The sequence below is a fragment of the Thamnophis elegans genome, chromosome 3 (assembly GCF_009769535.1).
Source record: "Thamnophis elegans isolate rThaEle1 chromosome 3, rThaEle1.pri, whole genome shotgun sequence".
Taxonomy (NCBI): domain Eukaryota; kingdom Metazoa; phylum Chordata; class Lepidosauria; order Squamata; family Colubridae; genus Thamnophis; species Thamnophis elegans.
In genome coordinates, this window is record NC_045543.1 from 139,384,093 (window position 1) to 139,404,341 (window position 20,249).

At 43.5% G+C, this 20,249-nt stretch overlaps 1 protein-coding gene across 2 annotated transcripts in view; it reads left to right on the forward strand.

Annotated features, from left to right (window-relative positions):
- DYM (dymeclin) overlaps positions 1–20,249 on the forward strand; it is a 266,534-nt gene that overhangs the window by 20,877 nt on the left and 225,408 nt on the right. For both annotated transcript variants that reach the window (XM_032213699.1, XM_032213700.1), the window contains exon 3: positions 4,988–5,181. In XM_032213699.1, coding sequence (XP_032069590.1) covers positions 5,042–5,181 — 140 coding nt within the window. In that variant the 5' untranslated portion in view covers positions 4,988–5,041. The remainder of the gene's footprint in view (positions 1–4,987; positions 5,182–20,249) is intronic.

The window sequence follows — 20,249 nt, forward strand, 5'->3', positions numbered from 1 at the left end:
TGGCCACGCTCTCCATCTATTCTCTGCCTCCCAAGTCTCAGCTGATTGGGAGGAAATGGGGATTTTGCAGTATCCTTCCCCTGGAGTGGGGAGGGAATGGAGATTTCACAGTATACTTCCCCTGCCACGCTCACCAAACCACGTCCACCAAGCCATGCCACACCCACCATGCCACACCAACAGAACCGGTAGTAAAAAAAATTGAATCCCACCACTGATCCAGTTGTATCTGCCCGGGGGGGGGGGGGCAGTGCTTATCTCCATTTCCTAGGTGAGCGTTGTCCAAAGAGCCGAGGTGGCGCAGTGGTTAGGGTGCAGTACTGCAGGCCACTTCAGCTGACTGTTATCTGCAGTTCAGTGGTTCTAATCTCACCGGCTCAAGGTTGACTCAGCCTTCCATCCTTCCGAGGTGGGTGAAATGAGGACCCAGACTGTGGGGGCAATATGCTGACTCTGTAAACCGCTTAGAGAGGCCTGCAAGCCCTATGAAGCGGTATATAAGTCTAACTGCTATTGCTATTGCTATGTTCCATGGTCATGTGGTTGGCTTAACTATATACCGAGGCTCACAGAATGCTGTTACCTTCCCAGTGGTACCTATTTATCTACTTGCTTTCGAATTGCTCGGTAGGCAGGAGCTAGGCAAGGAGCAGGAGTCACCCAGTTGTGCGATGCTTGAGTCTCAAAGGGCCAACTTTTCAATCCAGAATCCCATCGGTAGACCAAGGTGGCCCCATATGGCATAATGGCATTGGACTAGAGCAGAGGTGGGCCACTACCGGGCCATGGGCTAATTGCCATTGGCCTGCATGAGTGGCTGGCTGGTGTGCGCACCTCTGCACAGTCCCATTCACACGAGCCTCATCGTGGGTGCTTACTGCCCCATTCACGTGAGCGCCGCCACAAATGTTGTGAGCACGTATGCACGCACACATGTGCTTTGCCCTTTCCACACAATCATCCCTTCTTTTCCCCCTTCCTCCGTTCCGTGTCACAACCAGGAAAAGGTTGGGGAACTCTGGACTGGAGCCTCCAAATATATGTTTAGTGGATAGCCAAGCACTTTGTGCTTTATTTTATTTTTTTGTTTTCCTTTCCAAGAGAATTTGTGTTGGGGAACTCTGAGGACGAATAAGCCTCTATTAAATATTTATTGAACATCATAGTATTGAATCCTCCTCCTTGGATGATCTCAACCGGACATTGAGATTAAAACCTGTATGTTGGCTTGCTTCTATGATTTAACAGATGACAACCGTGCTCTTAGAACTGACATTATGTTAAATACACAAATGTTTTAGAATTGCAATACATGCATTTGGTTTGGATATAAAATCCATATGATAACATTCTGGGAATTCTTGGGAGAATTGCATTTCCATCAATGTCATGCTTTTAGAAACTTTGGATCTTTTAAGGAATAATTCAAGACACGTCTCTAAGTCTGCCAGAGAATGCTAGCTAACCTAATTAAGTGCTTGCACGTCCCAGAGGTAATACAATACAATACAACATAATAGCAGAGATGGAAGGGACCTTGGAGGTCTTCTAGTCCAACCCCCTGCCTAGGCAGGAAACCCTATACCGTTCCAGACAAATGGCTATCCAGTTAAATAGTTCTGCTTTCTCCCTGTTGCTTGTCACCTTCTTGCCACTTTCTCCCAGCAATGGACCAATTGTTTCCTTAATGTTTTTCTTGCTTTTAACATGTTGGAAGAAGATTTTTTTTTTGTTATTTTTTACTTTTGAGGCAAGCCTTTCTTCATTGTGAGCCTTAGCTTTCCTTACTTCATCTTTATAGGCTCGGGCTATTTGCTGATATTCTGCCTTAGTTATGTCCCCCTCTTTCCACTTTTTATACTTGGGGTAGATTCTTGGTCGATAGGTAGAGATTAATTGTACGATCTCTATTTCTTTTCTTTTTTTTACCCACACATATTCTAAGTTTCAATTAAATATGACAAGCTTTTGTCCTCTTTTATACTAAAGCATTAATAAATGATGACTAAGAATGTCTGTTGTAAATAAAATAAGAAGGTTCTCTTAGCATATTTGACTCTACCAGTGAGGTCCTAATTTCATTTGGCATGAACCATTTCTGAATAAATTTTTTTAACATACACACTGTTTTTGTTCATTAATAGTAAACAAGTATTGCTGAATTCCAAGATATTATCATTAACAGCTAGCTATTAACTTTCATCCCATGCCATTTATTTTTTATTGAAAATTTTAGAAAAACAAAACTTTTACAAATGTTTCGCTCCCCACCCGCCCTCCCCCCAAACTCCTTCCCCCCAAACTCTCCCCCCCCCCGACTTCCCCAGAAATACAGGGTATAAATCTTTAACAAAGATATTCTACAATAAACTTAAAGAAACTTAGTATCATCTTTCATTTGAGCTTTAACTCCTCTTTGCTAGGCTAACTCTAAACAGATTATATCATTCCTTGTTTCTTCAGTCCTAAACTATCTGGAATTTCTTAGTCCCATATTTATTTTGAGTATAGTCAATCCATCTTCTCCACTCCAGTTTATATCTCTCATTTGAGTGATCCTTAAGATAGGCTGATATTTTAGCCATCTCTGCTAGGTTTATTACTTTTAATGTCTATTCTTGAATAGTAGGCAAATCTTCCTTCTTCCAGTATTGCGCCAACAACAGTCTTGTTGTACATTTTATTTTTGACGCCCTAACTGTAGAACGAGGGACGCGGTGGCTCAAGAGGCTAAGACGCTGAGCTTGTCGATCGGAAAGGTTGACAGTTCGGTGGTTCGAATCCCTAGTGCTGCATAACGGAGTGAGGTCCCGTTACTTGTCCCAGCTTCTGCCAACCCAGCAGTTTGAATGTAAAAAATGCAAGTAGAAAAATAGGAACCACCTTTGGTGGGAAGGTAACAGCATTCCATGCGCCTTCGACATTTAGTCATGCCAGCCACATGACCACGGAGACGTCTTCAGACAGCGCTGGCTCTTCAGCTTTGAAACAATGAGCACCGCCCCCTAGAGTCGGGAACGACTAGCACGTATGTGCAAGGGGAACGTTTACCTTTATCTTAACAGTAGAACCTCACACTTGTCTTTAAATTTCAGTGTTATTTTAAGCCTGTTAGTCTAATACAGTAACCTAGTTGCCATTCGACAGTTTTCTAGTGCCCAGGTAGTCCTCGAATAATGACCACAGTTGAGCCCAAAATTTCCATAGCTAAACTAGACAGTTGTTAGGTGAGTTTTGCCCCATTTTTATGTCCTTTCTTGCCACAGTTGCTAAGTGAATTGTGGCAGTTCTCAAGCTAGTAACATGGTTGTTAAGTGAATCTGATTTCCCCTTGACTTTGCTGCCAGAAGGTCGCTAAAGGTGGTCATCACATGACCCCGGGATGCAACCGTCATAAATGTGAGTCAATTGCCAAGCATCCGAGTTTTGATCGTGTGGCCACGGGATCCTGCAACCATCACAAGTGTGAAAAAAGGGTCATGAGTCATTTTTTCCAGAGCTGTTATTACTTCAGTCATTCAACAAAAGGTTGTAAGTTGAGGACCACCTGTATTAGCTATTCTACTCCCTTTGGTGTTGTTTTCAAATTATGGTAAGCTCTAGCTAATAACTTTCAGTTGCAGCAAATTGCACCTCTGGAGAGGACATTTCGCTTCCCATCCAAGGAGCTTCTTCAGCTCTTGACTGAATAGCGGGGAGTGGAAGGATGGAGAATGGACCATCCGCCATCTAGTCAGAGCTGAAGAAGCTTCTTGGATGAGAAGCGAAGCATCTTCAAAGAAGCAACAAGAAAGTCCCAGTTGCCTCCCCCAAAAAGCACCTTTGGGACAACCATGACCTGGATGACTGAGAATCTCTACCAGTGGTGGAATTCAAATAATTTAACAACCGGTTCTCTGCCCTAATGACCATCTGGGTAGGTGGGGCTCAGTGGTCATGTGACTGGGTGGGCGTGGCCAACTCAAGATCACTCAGGTCGATGGGCGCTTGGCCTTAGCTGTTACAATGGTAATAAGGGTTAACTGGAGAGGCAGTTTCTGTAAGCAGGTCAATAAATATTAGGCTAGAAACACCACCAGAATGTTTCCTCCCTGCTTTCCTTACAGGATTAGGCCTGCAAAGTGGGGGGAAAAAACAAAAGGAGATTTCTTCCAACAACCGGTTCTCTGAATTACTTAGAAAGTTACCAACCGGTTCTCCCGAATAGGTGTGAAATGGCTGAATCCCACCACTGATCTCTACACACTTCTAACAGTTGTACCACTAAAAACAAGCATTACAATGAGGAAAAATTATTCTTATTTTTGTGATAAGTTCTTAATTTGAGCTTTTTTTTCCCTTTTTTTGTTTTTGAAGGAAGATTTGGGGATTTCTGATTTTGGTGCTCTGCATTGTGGTTTTATAACTCTTTGTTTTTATAGTACTTTGTATGTACTGGTATTGGGACGCAGTGGCTCAGTGGCTAAGACGCTGAATTTGTTGAAGAGAAGGGTCGGCAATTCAGTGGTCCGAATCCCTAGCGCCGCCTAACGGGGTGAGCTCCCGTTCCTTGTCCCAACTTCTGCCAACCTAGCAGTTTGAAAGCACGTTAAAAATGCAAGTAGAAAAATAGGAACCACCTTTGGTGGGACTTTGGTGGGACGGTAACAGCGTTCCATGCGCCTTTGGCATTGAGTCATGCCGGTCACATGACCACAGAGACGTCTTCAGACAGCGCTGGCTCTTCAGCTTTGAAACAGAGATGAGCACCGCCCCCTAGAGTCAGGAACAACTAGCACATATGTGCAAGGGGAACCTTTACCTTACTGAAACTTAATTTGGATAATTTTTTTTCTTTTTAAGGAAGATTCTTGGGATTTCTTATTTAGGGCTCTGCGTTGTGGTTTTATATCTCTTGTTTTTATAGCACTTGGTATGTACCAGTATTTCCAGATGTACTTTAGGTGACGATGTTCTTGTATTTTCACTTTCCTCAATCTGTTTGCAGGCTTTTCATCAATGACATGAAACCTTAAAAACTGAAGACTGGGTTAATGAGAAGATGGGAGCAGCAAGCAGCAGCATTCATGACCTCCCGGAAAATGAATATTTAAAGAAACTGTCAGGACGAGAAGCCATCTCTGAGAATGACCCGTTTTGGAATCAGTTGCTTTCTTTTAGCTTTACTATCCCAACAAACAGGTAAGTGTTATACAAGTGTACATTCAACAATAATATTTAATAGTGAAAGCAGAACGCCTAGATTCTGTAATACTGTTGTGCCATAGAACAGGGGTCTTCGACCTTGGCAATTTTAAGACTTGTGGACTTCAATTCCCAGAGTTCCTCAGCCAACTTTGCTTTGCTGGCTGAGGAATTCTGGGACTTGAAGTCCACAAGTCTTAAAATTGCCAAGATTGGAGACCCCTGCCATAGAGTATCATCCTTGTTAACTCTGAAGACTCTTTTTGACTTACAACCACAACTGAGCCCAAATTTTCTGTTGCTAAGCAAGACAATGTTAAGTGAGTCTTGCCCCATTTTACGACTCTTCTGCCACAGTTGTTAAGTGAAACACTGCAGTTGGGAAGTGGATCTTGCAATCGTTAAGCAAATCTGGCCTCCCCCCCTCCCCCAATTGACTTTACTTGCCAGAAACGAGCTAACAGGATTAATACTGATACATGACCCCAGGACTGTACAACTGTCATAAGTACATGCCAGTTGCCAAGTGCCTAAATTTGGGTTACATAGCCATGGATATGCTGCAATGGTCATAAGTGTGAAAACTGGTTGTAAGTCACTTTTTTCCATGCCAATGTAACTTCAAACGATCACTAAAAGAATAGTTGTAAATTGAGGATTATTCTGTATTGGAACTCTCAATTATTTAACTTGGAATCCAGTGCTACCTTGAAACTCATCGTTAATTGCTCCCAGGAGGCACGAGGAGTACCAAACATAATAAGTGCCAAACATGTTTTTCCCATAAGGAATTGTTCTGACTGAGGCTTCCCAAGAGCCTGAAGCAAACTCCTTGTCCCGACAAAAAACTCCTTTATTAATTTACTGTGAATTCTACTCATTCGCATCCAGCAAAGTCTTTTGAGGGAGGGTTTAGAGTCACAGACCTTATCTGGCTTGGAGAGCTGCCAGGCCGATATCTGCAAAACTTGGCAAGGAGTCTCAGAGAGTCAACGAACTAATTAAGTGAACCAATTGTCTCTTGCAAACTCCCCTCCCCTTTCGCTCCTCTTTTATTTCCTCTGGGAGGAGCCATTCATCGTCCACCTGTGGCCTTACCCCCAAGTCGACCCCTGTTCTTTAGCTGTTCCCTTTGTCTGGCAACCCTGTGCATGCACACACTGGGAACAGGCTCCAGCTGTTCGTCTGCCTCACTGATGTCTGACTCCGAAGGCAGCTGATAACTGTCAGACGGCTCTGGCCCCCTCTCTGCCTCCGACACAGAGCCCTCATCAGAGCCTTCTCCAGATTCCAGGACTGGCCCATGTTCCTCCCCAACCTCCTCACTGTCTGAATCTGTTGCCATTTTCACTGGCCGCTGGTGGGCCACAACAGAAATAATGTAGTGTGTCCCAAGGCAGCTGACACCCAAAAGTTCTTGTGCATTGAGTACCAAACAAACGATGAGTAGCAGGACAAAATGCTCACGTCAAAATGCATTGAATATCAAATTTGATGAGTTTCAAGGCAGTTGAGTACCAAGCAACCATTGTTAGTTGAATTTGACTGACATTAGAGCAAGCATTGGCTGGTTTTCTTGGGGATTCTAGAGGGTCTCTTCTACACAAGGTCTCTAGTGACTTTCTTCAGTCCAGAAAATGACAGTCAGTCAAGTAGGTGAGACTACAAGAATTGCCACTACAGGTAATCCTCGACTTACGTTCACTTAGTGACCATTCCAAGTTACAACGGCGCTGAAAAAAGTGACTTATAACCACGTTTCACACCTACGACTGTTGCAGCATCCCCATGGTCACGTGATTTACATTTGGATGCTTGACAACTGACTCAGATTTATGACGGTTGTAGTGTCCCGGAGTCATGCGTTCCCCTTTTGCGACCTTCTGACCAGCAAAGTCAATGGGGGAAACCAGATTCACTTAAACAGCCGTGTTACTAATTTAACAACTGCAGGGATTCACTTAACAAATGTGGTGAGAAAAGTCGGGAAATGGAGCAAACTCGCTTACCACATTTGTCACTTAACAACATAAATGTTGGTCTCAATGGTGGTCCTAAGTTGAGGCCTACCTGTAGAGCATTTCCATGCAACAACAGACCATACGGCTTCCTTTTACAATCCCTGTCTTTGCATTAAATTATAATATATTATTATATAATTATATGTAATTATTATATATTTTCAGAGTATAAGACGCACCTTTTTACCCACTACGAGAGCGTGGAAATGTTGGTGTGTCTTATACACCGAATACAGCCATTTTTGGCCTCCTGAAGCCCCACCCCCGCATCCCATTTTTGCAAAAAAACAGGCCATTTTTCGCAAAAACTGAGGCCCTTTTGCTGTCCCTCAGCCCCCAGCAGCACTCTGCAGGTTTCAGCATACTGCATGGCTGGGGCAAGGGAAAAATGCCTGTTTTTACAAAAAAAAAAACAGGCAAAAAATGGACCGTTTTTCGCAAAAATGGAAGGTTTTTTGCGTTGCCTCAACCTTGCTGAAACCTGCAGAGTGCTCCTGGGGGCTGAGGGATGGCAAAAACTTTTTTTCTTACTTACCTCTTCGAAATGTTGGTGCATCTTATACACTGGTGCGTCTTACCGTCTGAAAAATGCGGTATTTATTTTCCTTCCTTGCTCGTAATACTAGAACCCAGATCCATCCGATGAATGGTTGGTTTGTGGACTGACAAAAGGAAGGATTTCTTGCACAGTGAGCCTCCGAACTTCCCAGTTCAAAATCATTCTATGTGATCACTGACGTGTATAACAGAGATGTTGATTAAATGATAGCCTGCAGATTGTTGGTTTCTTGGAAGCAAGCCTGCAGCTCTCTCTCAAATACTTCCTCCTCCCCATTTTAGGATGCCAGCTGTGTATTTTAAGTGGTAAATATGAGTAGTCCTTGACTTATGACCAGTCGCTTAGGGACTGAAGTTATGATGGGTCATGAAAACCTGAATTTGAAGTTCCGATATCCGGGCTCCCTCTCCTGCAGTCACATGACTACATCTGGGGCATTTGGCAACTGGCTCACATTTATGGCTGTTTGTAGTGTCTTGCGGTCATATCAGAGGTGGTATTCAGCCAGTTTGCTCCGGTTTGGGTGAACCAGTAGCGGCGGCTGCGGGAGACTCCGCCCACCCACCTCGGTGTAATGCACAAGCACTGCACATGCGCAAAAGGCGGGGCTTATGCGCCAATGAGTGCACACTCACATTTGCGGGCTGATAGGGAAGGTAAGTGAGTCCCATCGCTGTTTCATATGACCACAATTTACAATGTTTTCGCTAGAAACTGGCATATTGTTTTTTTAATAACCCCAACTGCTTAACGGCTGCAATGTTCAGTTGTGAGTGTCTGATTTGCTTAATGACAGTCATAAACTCAGGCACAATTACGTACTAATCCACTTTAACATGGTCTTATCACTTACGACAAAAAATGGGAGTTCAGTTGCAGTCTGGAGGACTACCTTAAAACTCAATCCTTTTAGATCTTTCCCTGCCTATATATTAGAATTATTTCTTCTCATTTTGGGGTTGTTACTTTTTAAAACGTGTGTGGTTAATGTTACTGTACTATTTGCTCTTAATTCTGATTGTTCCTGCTTCTCTGATACGGGCAGCTTTCGTCCTATTTCTTAATCTTATTATACTGTGAACAAACAAATATATTCAGTGTCAGCACCTCTGAGTGCTCAATATAGAATAGAATTATTTATTGGCCAAGTGTGATTGGACACACAAGGAATTTGTCTTTGGTGCATATGCTCTCAATGTACATAAAAAGACAAGATACATTCTTCAAGAATCATAAGGTACAGCACTTAATGATAATGATAGGGTACAAATAAGCAATCAGGAAACAATATAAATCGTAAGGATACAAGCAACAAAGTCACAGTCATACAGTCATAAGTGGAAGGAGATGGATGATAGGAACAATGAGAAGACTAATAGTAATAGTAATGCAGCCTTAGTGGTTTGATAGTGTTGAGGGAATTATTTGTTTAGCAGAGTGATGGTGTTTGGGGAAAAAACTGTCCTTTTGTCTAGTTGTCTTGGTGTGCAGTGCCCTATAGTGTCATTTTGAGGGTAGGAGTTGAAACAATTTATGTCTAAGGTGCAATGGGTCTGTAAATATTTTCATAGCTCTCTTTATGTGTGTTTATATTTGTTTAACAGTACTTTTTATATTGTAATTATAGATATTGTGTTTAACTATAACTTGAGAATCAAAAAGGGTCAGAAAAATGTCTTCAACCACTAGATGGTGCTGATGGATGGTAGCTGAGTAAGTTAGTTTTGGAGTGGATGTTACAATGGCGCAGTTAGGATACTTCAAACATAAATTGTTTCCTTAATGAAATACCAGTTGCCGAGAATTGCAGTTGTATATACTATGTGTATGTTTTGCTGTTGTACTCAAGCTGGAATATTTTCTCAGGGCACACATTTCTAATGAAATAGATACAGACCCTCTTTCTTATCTCTTCTAAATCCTTCTGGATTTAGAACCAGCCCAGCTGTGCAATCTGAATGGTTTGTAAATCCATTCCGCGGGCAGATCACTGGTTTGTCCTCACCTGAAAGTGTTATAGGGAGCAGAGAGAAGGATGGGAACATAGGAAGGTGTGGTTTGTTTACCTGGCACTAAACCGGGAGTAAGCATTCAACCTGGGAACTGGGTATGTCTGGTTTGATGAAAAGAAGGACTAGGGGAGACATGACAGCAGTGTTCCAATATCTCAGGGGCTGCCGCAAAGAAGAGGGAGTGAAGCTATTCTCCAAAGCACCTGAAGGCAGGACAAGAAACAATAGATGGAAACTAATCAAGGAAAGAAGCAACCTAGAACTAAGGGGAAATTTCCTGACAGTTAAAAACAATTAATCAGTGGAACAGCCTGCCTCCAGAAGTTGTGAATTCTCCAACACTGGAAGTTTTTAAGAAGATGTTGGATATCCATTTAGCTGAAGTGGTGTAGGGTTTCCTTCCTAAGCAGGGGGTTGGACTAGAAGATCTCCAAGGTCCCTCCCAACTCTTTTATTCTATTCTATTGTATTCTAACATGAGATTCTAAGGACTTTTTTCGTTGCATGCTTTTAAGATTGCAACAACCCACCAGACAGAAATGGGGGCCTAATGTCCCATTGTTTTTCATTGGGTAGGGGCTTGGATGGGGGATAAGATAAGCCTTCCTCTTCTGCCATCTCCATACAGACTTTGAGAGGGTTACATGTTACAACTGCATTCACAAGAGTCCTAGCTGCTTCCTGAACAAAGTGGACCCTCTGGATCAGCGATCACCAACTTGTGGTCCATGGACCATTGGTGGTCCGTGAGAAAATTTTGGTGATCCACAGAAAAATTATTTGCATTTTTTATATTACATTAAATCAGGGGTCGTCAAACTATGGCCTCTGGACCAGATATGTGCAGTGAATGTTTGTTTTGGTGCAGAGAGTCTTCCCCTCCAGGGTTTTTTTTTTGTAGGGGTCAGGGTGGGGAGAGAAATTCTGACTTGGGGTCTGCTTCAGCCTCCTGGTAGGGGGCTTTGGGCAAAAGCTGGAGGGATGTGCTGCTGGTGGCGAAGAGCCAGAAGGCCTTGTTCCAGTGGAACTGCATCATGGCCTGGAACTGGCTGATCATCTCAGCCCAGTGAGCCTTCAGGGGCCGGTACCTGGCCTTGTCCTCCCGCAGGTCTTCCGGCTGCTTGGAAAGCCTATGCTCATAGTCCTCAGTGAGGTACTTCTGCTGAGCCTCCTTCTCGGTCAGATCCAAGTTGAACTGAGCTGTTTTTCCAACCCTTTCTCCTGGTGGCTGCTTAGCTCCAGCAACTGTTTCCTGTTGGAGCCCTAAGGAGTCCGGGCGGGCAGGCGAGGAGTGGCTAGGAAGGAAGTGGTGAATAGAGGCCGGCAAGTCTCCCATCGATTTGAATGACATCAAGTTAGCTATGCCCACCCAGTTACATGACCACCTAGCCAGTCATTAAGCAGATCATATTAGTGGTCGTGGGATTTAAAATTATGAATTTAGGGTTCTACCACAAAACCGCGGTAGACTAAAGCGCGCTCGCCGAAAGCGCGTACCTGACGTCATCACAGCGCGACGAAAACATCACGCTGTGAGCGGTAAAGTTAAAATTAATGCGAAAACCTTACCCTAACCCCCCCAAACCTAACCCTAAACCTAACCCTAAACCTAACCCTAAACCTAACCCTTAACCTAACCCTAAACCTAACCCTTAACCTAACGCTAAACCTAACGCTAACCCTTAACCTAACCTTAAACCTAACCCTAACGCTTAACGTAACCCTAAACCTAACCCTAACCCTTAACCTAACCCTAAACCTAAACCTAACCCTTACCTTTACGTGAATCGGCTTGCTTTAAAAGCGCTTTTTAAAGAGCCCTTTTTTCTCCGCAGTCGTATTTGTCGCGCTGCTGATGACGTCAGGTACGCGCTTTAATCGGGCGCGCTTTAGTGGACCGCGGTTTTGTCGTGCCACGGAATTTAGTGGTGCCTGAGGTCCAAAAGGTTGGTGATCCCTGCTCTGGATACCAAAAAGTTGCTCATCCTATTGCAGGAATCAGGGCTTGGCATTCCATCTGGATCACTCTGTTTTGTTATTCTGTCTTCCTGAATTTTTCCAAGGTATCGCTATAAATGATTATATTTATCAGGCTACATGATGCATTGCATGTATGGGAACCGTTCTTGTTAAGTGAGTTTGTTTAAACAGTAATGGTTTCCCTACATAATCCTAAGATTAACCCAAGTCTTCTTGACCATAAACAAACTTTCCTTAGCGCCTCTCGGGGATATCAGGCCTTAAAACGGCAATTATTCATTAGTGTGTTCATTGTTTAGATTAGTCTTCTGCCTACTCTGCATTTTATTTTTAATTCAAGTCACACTGTTTTTTGTCTTGGGTGAGTAATCAGTCGATAATAAGTTGACCAAATGAGTTGCCCAATATATATTAAAGAGGGTGAGATAAAAATATAATGCAATAATAATTGTTCTGACCTCAGCTTCCCCAAAAAGCACAAGGCAGAGAGTCCTGGTCCCGACAAAACCCCTTTTATTAAACAAATGTGAATTCCTCTCATTCTCATTTAGCAAAGGCCTGGCAAACAGTCTTTCAAAGGAGAATTTATGACAACAGACCTTATTGGAAAGCTGCCATGTAAATATTTTCCAAAGGAAATGCTGTGCAAGGAAAAAACTGGGCACAGGGTCTCTGAGATTCACGGACAGATCTTCCCACTCCTGAAACAAACAAAGGAACAAATTATTTCCTACAAAAGCTCCCTCCCCGTTTGCTCCTCTTTTATTTCCTATGGGAGGAGCCATTCACCGTCCACCTGTGGCTTTACTCCCAAGTCGACCCTGATTTCTGAGCTGTTTTTTTCTTCTGGCAGCTCTGTGCATGCGCACACTGGGAACAGGCTCCAACTGTTCCTCTGCCTCACTGCTGTCTAGCTCTGAAGGCCGCTGATAACTGCCAGACGGCCTTGATCCCCTCTCTGCCTCCAGCCCAGAGCCCTTGTCTGAGCCTTCCTCAGCCTCCAGAACTGGCCCATGTTCCTCCCCAACCTCCTCACTGTCCAACTCTGCTGCCAGCTCCGCTGGCCACTGGTGGGCCACAACAATAATGTTTTTACACAGTCTGCTTTATATGAATCAATATAATAGAAGCAGGATAATACCTTCATTTTTCCATCCATCCATCCATCCATCCATCCATCCATCCATCCATCTTGTATGCTGTTCATCTCTGCAAGGGCAACTCTGCCCATTCATGGTATCATGGATGCAGCTGAAGGAATTCTTCCATCTACCTGCATTTTCTGACCATCCAATTCTGTTTTAGAGGGATGAAGTGCGTGAATAGGGATACACTTCAAAGACACACAAAAAACCCAGGTTCCCTTACAACAGTAAAACTGTGCTTATGCAGGATTGATGGATTTTATTTTTAAAGGGCTAACTTGCTGATAAGAACAAGTTGTCTTGTGGTGAATCCATTTTTTAGGTATGAATTGATTGACCGTGTAAAGATACCGTAATTTCACAACCGGAAACTATTAGGATTCATTTAATTCCCACCTGCCATTTAACTATCCTGGAAGAGAACTTTTCCTCCAAGTAACTAACGGAGGAACCTAACCTCGAGGTAACTCCAAGTATTCAGTGACGGTGGGGAGATTACCTCCCAGCCTCTTGTGCTTTACTTTTATGAAAGTAGCATTCCTGTTTTAATATAGAATTGCATTTTTAAAAACCATGTAGGTAGGATGAAAGACAGAATCCGGGGGGGGGGGGAGGTGGTGGCAGGAGAGGAATCAGGCTGGAATCTGGTTTCAATAAATGGTGGGCGTGGCTAAATTTGGATGGATGGAAGGATGAATAAATGAATGAATGGAGTAAATCTGGGGTGTCAAACTCAAGGCTCGTGGGCCACATTCAGCCCGTGATGTAGTCACATCCAGCCCATGGGGCTGTCCTGGAGATGTGGAGACTCTAGAAAGAGTGCAACAAGGATGATTAGGGGACTGGATTAGTCGGCCATGCATAGTGAGTGGCATCAAACTGGCCACGCCCACCCAGTCGGCCATGCATAGTGAGTGGCATCAAGCTGGCCATGCCCACCCAGTCGGCCATGCACAGTGAGTGGCATCAAGCTGCCCACACCCACCCAGTTAGCCATGCACAGTGAGTGGCATCAAGCTGGCCACGCCCATCCAGTCAGCCATGCACAGTGAGTAGCATCAAGCTGGCCACACCCACCCAGTTGGCCATGTCCATCCGGCCCACCAAGGTCAACCACAGCCCTGATGTGGCCTTCAATGAAATTGAGTTTGACACCCCTGGTCTAAACCTAAGTCTTCTTGACTCTTATCAAGCACCAATTTAGTGCTGGCTGTTAGTTGATCGATTATTTGTGTGTATGAGTATGAACAATAAATCAGCTTAACTAGAGCTTCACATGTGGCCCTGATTCTTTGTGCCCAGTTTCTGATTACCATGTACACAGAGCTCAGCTTATTTACTCTCTTTAGTGGTGATGTTTTCTGCCCTACCTGCTCTTCTGATGCTACTTGTGCTTAATTTGTGATCTTTATTGAAGTATCTTTATCTCTATCCTGCTTTTTCCAGTGGTGGGATTCAGTCAGTTGGCACTTATTCGGGAGAACCGGTTGTTGGAAGAAATCTTCTTTTGTTTTTTTCCCACTTTACAGGGCTAATCCTGTAAGGAAGGCAGGAAACATTCTGGTGCTGTTTCTAGCCTGATCTTTATTGCCCTGCGTACAGAAACTGCCTCTCTAGTTAACCCTTCTTACATTGGAACAGCTAAGGCAAAGCGCCCATCAACCTGAGTGACCTTGAGGTGGCCACGCCCACCCAGTCACATGACCACCAAGCCACACCTACCCAATTGGTCATCAGGGCAGAGAACCGGTTGTTCAATTATTTGAATCCCACCACTGGCTATTTCCTTATGTTAACATTGCATGAAGAGTGGGAGGAAAGACTCCTTGGGTCTTGATTACTTCTGTGGCATTCAGGTAGTCCTCGACTTACAACAGTTTGTTTAGTGACCGTTCAAAGTTACAACGGCACCAAGAAATGTGGTTTAGGACACATTTTTATATCCTTTGCAGCCTTTCCCCCCATGATCACGTGAAATTCCGGCACTTGACAGCTGATTCATATTTATGACCGTCACAGTGTCCCAAGGTCATGTGGATACCCTTTTGCGAACTTCTGACCATGGGGAAGCCAGATTCACTTGACAAGCAGGTTACTAAGTCGTCCGCTGCAGCGATCCACTTAACAACTGTGGCAAGAAAAGTCGTAAAATGGGGCAAAACTCACTTAACAAAGGTTTCAACAGAAACATTAACAGCAGAGAATTTGGGCTCGATTGTGGTTGTTAAGTGGAGGACTACCTGTACTTGCTCTTACACATGGGTGTATTGTTTTTGTTGCTGGAAAGTATCAAACTAAAGCTGAATTTGCTTTTTTTAAAAAAAACAACAACACACAATATGCTTCCCTGAATGCATTTTGTTTCACTTTGTTCTTTCCCCCTGGGTTTTTACAAAAGGTTGGTCGAAGAACAGGACGTCTGACCCCTTAATGGAAAATCTTAAAAATAGCTAACTTTCATGTTGCTTTAATACAGGGTTTTTTAAAAGAAAGGGAATGCGATAAATTACTGGGAGGTTTTGCGCATTTCATTGTTAGTTTCCTGTGGATAGTTTATAATATAGTCTGTCTAATTTCATAATATGACTGGAGGGAATGGGGCAATTATTTTGTATGTGTGTGAAGGATCATAAGGAAGGTATAATTAAAGCACTATAATATCCATGGAAGTTACTTTTGAAGACTCATTTAAGGCTAAAAGATGAAAGGTAAAGGTTCCCCTTGTACATATGTGTTAGTCGTTCCCGACTCTAGGGGGAGATGCTCATCTCCGTTTCAAAGCTGAAGAGCCAGTGCTGTCCAAAGACATCTCCGTGGTCATGTGGCCGGCATGACTCAATGCCAAAGGCACATGGAACGCTGTTACCTTCCCACCAAAGGGGGTTCCTATTTTTCTACTTGCATTTTTTACGTGCTTTCGAACTGCTAGGTTGCCAGAAGCAGGGACAAGTAACGGGAGCTCACTCTGTTACGTGGCGCTAGGGATTTGTACCGCCAAACGGCCGACCTTTCTGATCAACAAGCTTAGCGTCTTAGCCACTGAGCCACCGCGTCCCTCATAAAAAAGATAGGACTAGGATTAAGAATAAGTTGGGGTATTTAACTTATTTTTGCATGCAAATTACATAATAAATGTCCCTTCCTAAGGGGAATTGTATAAAGCAGTATTTCTCAACCTTGGCAGCTTTCGTGTGGGTGGACTTTTAACTCCCAGAATTCCCCAGCCAGTGTAGTGTTGAAGTCAACCCATCTTAAAGTTGCCAAAGTTGAGAAACACTGACATACAGCAAAATGATAAATATTTATGTTCAGTATCTTTTTTCCCCCTGTGATGATGTCTGTGTCTGTTTTAAAAGAACTGATACTGTGCGGACAGTTGTTGCACTTTTAGATATCTTCAGACTGCTTGGGTGGTTCTTGGCTGGGCTCTGGATTTGTGCAGAGGTCAGAGGGAGTTCAAGTGTGACTTTTGGACAAAAAGATTCAAAACTATTTCCTTTACGACAGTCCACAGATAATAGCAAAGTTTGTTGTGCCTACTTATCTTGGAAGACAGAAGTGATTGACTAGCTGTGGACGAGGAAATGGATTTTTCCTGCCTTGATAGTGGGAGATGGCCGAAGGCAATTTTTTTTCTGCCCCGCTGAACTGAAAAAGCTTAATAGGAAGGAGTGGTCCCAGCCTTGTAATACTCGAAAGGAACCAGCACAAGGCTTTTGAGATGAGGAGGGGATAAGAGAACATAACAGAATAACAGAGTTGGAAGAGACCTTGGAGGTCTTCTAGTCCAGTGTTTCTCAACCTTGGCCACTTGAAGATGTCTGGACTTCAACTCCCAGAATTCCCCAGCCAGCATTCGCTGGCTGGGGAATTCTGGGAGTTGAAGTCCAGACATCTTCAAGTGGCCAAGGTTGAGAAACACTGTTCTAGTCCAACCCCAGCTCAAGCATGAAACCCTATAGCCGTGATGGCGAACCTATGGCACGTGTGCCACAGGTGGCATGCGGAGCCATTTGTCAGGAAGCTTGCCCTGTCAACTGACTTCGGCCTTCTTTTGAGGCCATTATTCGCCCTCCGGAGGCTTCCCTGAAGCCTCTGGAGCGCGAAAAACTGGCACTATGGGCAAACTGGAAGTTCAGGAACATACTTCCGGTTTGTTCGTAGGGCCTGTTTTAGCCCCCCGGAGCATTCAGGAGCCCTCAGAAGGCTTCCCTGAAGGCTTCGGAAGGCAAAAAAATGACACTGCGAGCTAAAACCTGCCCTATGAGCAAACCGGAAGTCTGTTCCCAAACTTCCGGTTTGCCCATAGAGTCTGTTTTTCTCACTCCGGAGGCTTCAGGGAAGCTCCTGATGCCTACGGAGGGCCTGGGGGGGGGGGGGGGGGGGCGAGGCTGTTTTGTTTCCCAAAACTCCGCCCCTTCACCAAAATGGCTATGCATAGCTTTTAGAAGGCTTTCAGAGAGCTCCTGGGGGCTGGGGAGGGCAGAAATGAGCGAAAAATGGCCCGTTTTTGCCCTCTTCGGCCCCCAGCAACACTCTATTAGCTTCCTAAAGGCTATCGATGCCCTTTTTCTTTTGAAAAAAACAGCCCCGTTTTCCCAAACAATGGGCCATTTTTTGCTCGTTTTTGCCCTCCATCCACCCCCAGGAACACTCTACAAGCCTCCTAAGGGCGATTCTTGACCTTTTTTGGGGGGAAAAACAGCCCATTTTTGTGAAAAACAAGCCATTTTTGGAGGTTTGCAGAGTGCAAAAACTTTTTTTTAAAAATTTTCCTCTTCAAAACCTTACTGCGTCTTATACTCTGAAAAATATGGTATGTCCCCAAACCCATCGATTTATTCTGGGAAGCAAGGCTTCCAATGGGCACGGCAAAGCACCCACAAACTGTTAGTGTCAGTTTAAGGCAAATTAAAAGGTTGCTTAATTCAACCTCATTTTGACCGTTTAGTCATTTTCTGCTGCTAAATGTTGTGAAACATTTAATGTTAATAAACTCCGTGAGATATGATAGTTATCATAAACTCTGCAAAGATTTGCCAAGAAACAGCAGCAGCAGCAACAACAGCAAACACCCCCTCAGTTAACCCCAGAATGGCTTTATCAGAAAGAATGCAAATGTATAAATATACACAGCGGAGAACACAAATCCTTTGGAAATTGTCTTTTAAATTGCCTCTTGCATTGGTAAACAAAACTCACTTCCCTTGAGGATGGATGTTGGAACACTTTTTAACATTATCCCTGCAGTCATGCTGCTTATGGCAAGATAAGAAAACATTTTTAGCTCTCTGTTGTCCAGGCATGAAAAGCCTTGGCATTAGTTGGTGCTTATGGCATCCATGGACACCAATTAGCAATCAAAAGACACGATGAAAACTCCAGAATATGTAGACAGATTTAACTACAGTGTCAACTGGGAAACTAAGCATCCTAGTCCTGGCGAACCTATGGCGCGCATGCCAGAGGTGGCACACAGAGCCCTCTTTGCTGGCACATGCGCATTTCTTTCATGAGCTTCTCTTTCCCTACCAATGACGAAACAGAAGCTCACAAAAGAAAAAGATCTTACCTCTTGCCACACTGCCAGTGTTGGGATGCCCTGCCTCCTACCGGCCAGCTAGTCTTCAGGTGTATGCTGCTTGTGCATGCGCATACCTTTAAATTTGAGCATGCATGCGCAGTTTGGGCCCTTGGTGTTAAAAGATTCACCATCACTGTCCTAGACCAAGCCAAGTCCAAAACCACCAGAGAATTCCTGGAAACCTGGCATTCAAGACAAATCAGCCATCAACTGGCACATTGAGGTAAACAATATCTACACACCATTCAAAAGAGACAGTCAAAAAGCCAACAAGGAAACCAAGAAGACTAAAGCACCTCCTCAACAGAAACCAACACCCAAATAAGGAGAGAATTAACACGAGGATTAATTCTAGACGAACAATCAGGAAGTATCTACCAGACTCCAAACGGAACTACCAAATAAGCTAACAGTGAAGAACAGCCCAATCAAGGAACCATCAAGACCATTCCCACTAATACTTCCACTAACAGGACAAGCCACTAATATATAAAAGGAGAGCAAACCCCACTCTCTATTAGCACTGATGGTGCTACTTAGTATGGTAAAAAAATGTCTTCAAGAAAACAAGCTCAGACAGCACCAAGGACCCCCAAATGACATTATTTTCCCTGTAGAAGAGAAGAGAGTAGCAGTTCAGGACTGTGCCATCAACCGGACACATAATTTGTTTTTCATGTTAGTTCCCTGGGAGGAATCCAAGAAGATAGTTTCTCAGTGTCTTTTTTTGTCAAAGGCTTCCTATTGGTGAGGCTATTTACGCTTCCTGCTTAAAAAAACAAAACTTCATTAATAGGGTCAAATCCATAGCGTCTTTAGTTGTTAAGTTTGGGTGTCCCCCCCCCCCCCATGTATCTCTGCTGAGTACACTTTTGTGCTTGAAAAAATACCACTTACCCCCTGTTGCTAGAAAGTTTTTCAAAAGCAGCTTGAAGTTTAACAGTGCCACACTATGGAGTAATGAAAAGGACCTATATTGAAGAAACTCGTGGTTTTTTTATTTTTATTTTTTTTGCTTGGTACTGATTCATTTCAACGGAACAGTGCCTTTGCAGGGGTTATGACGCACAGGAAATGTAATAAATATGAAGTGTTAGTCTGCTGCTTTCATGCCACTTCATGAATCTTTGTAGATGACACATGGGCTTATTTTCTGTCCAAATAGGCAGAATCTTTGCCTTTGTAGTTCTCCCAGAAATCAAACGCACCTTTCCCCCCCCCCTTCCAAAATGTAGCCATTATTATTATTATTGCCTGACAGTTGACTTGGAAAGTTTGCCTTTGGTGCCCAAAGACAGTTGTGTCTTGTCAACACTCTGAAAGGTTTAGTTATCCAGCTCTTAGCAGGGGGAGACGATTTCGTGTTAATTGTCCACATATAAACTACATGCGTGTAAGCAATTCATTCATAATAGGTTGATAATAACATTAAGTCCTCACTGAGTAACTGGGGCCATCTATTATGGAAAGTGGTTTGTAAAACTATAATCCTGTAGGCACGTATGATAAGACTTTGTATATGCCGTGCTGTTGTTATACTTTTTAAAAATCTTTTCCTTTTTAAAAAAAATCCACGTTCATTTTCCTTGTTCTTTTTAATTAAATTTAAGACTCCCCTCACTTTATAGGAAGGTACTATGATTATACCTTATATAAAGAATATGATTATACCTTAAAGATAAAGTTTCCCCTTGAATAGCAATAGCAATAGCAGTTAGACTTATATACCGCTTCATAGGGCTTTCAGCCCTCTTTAAGCGGTTT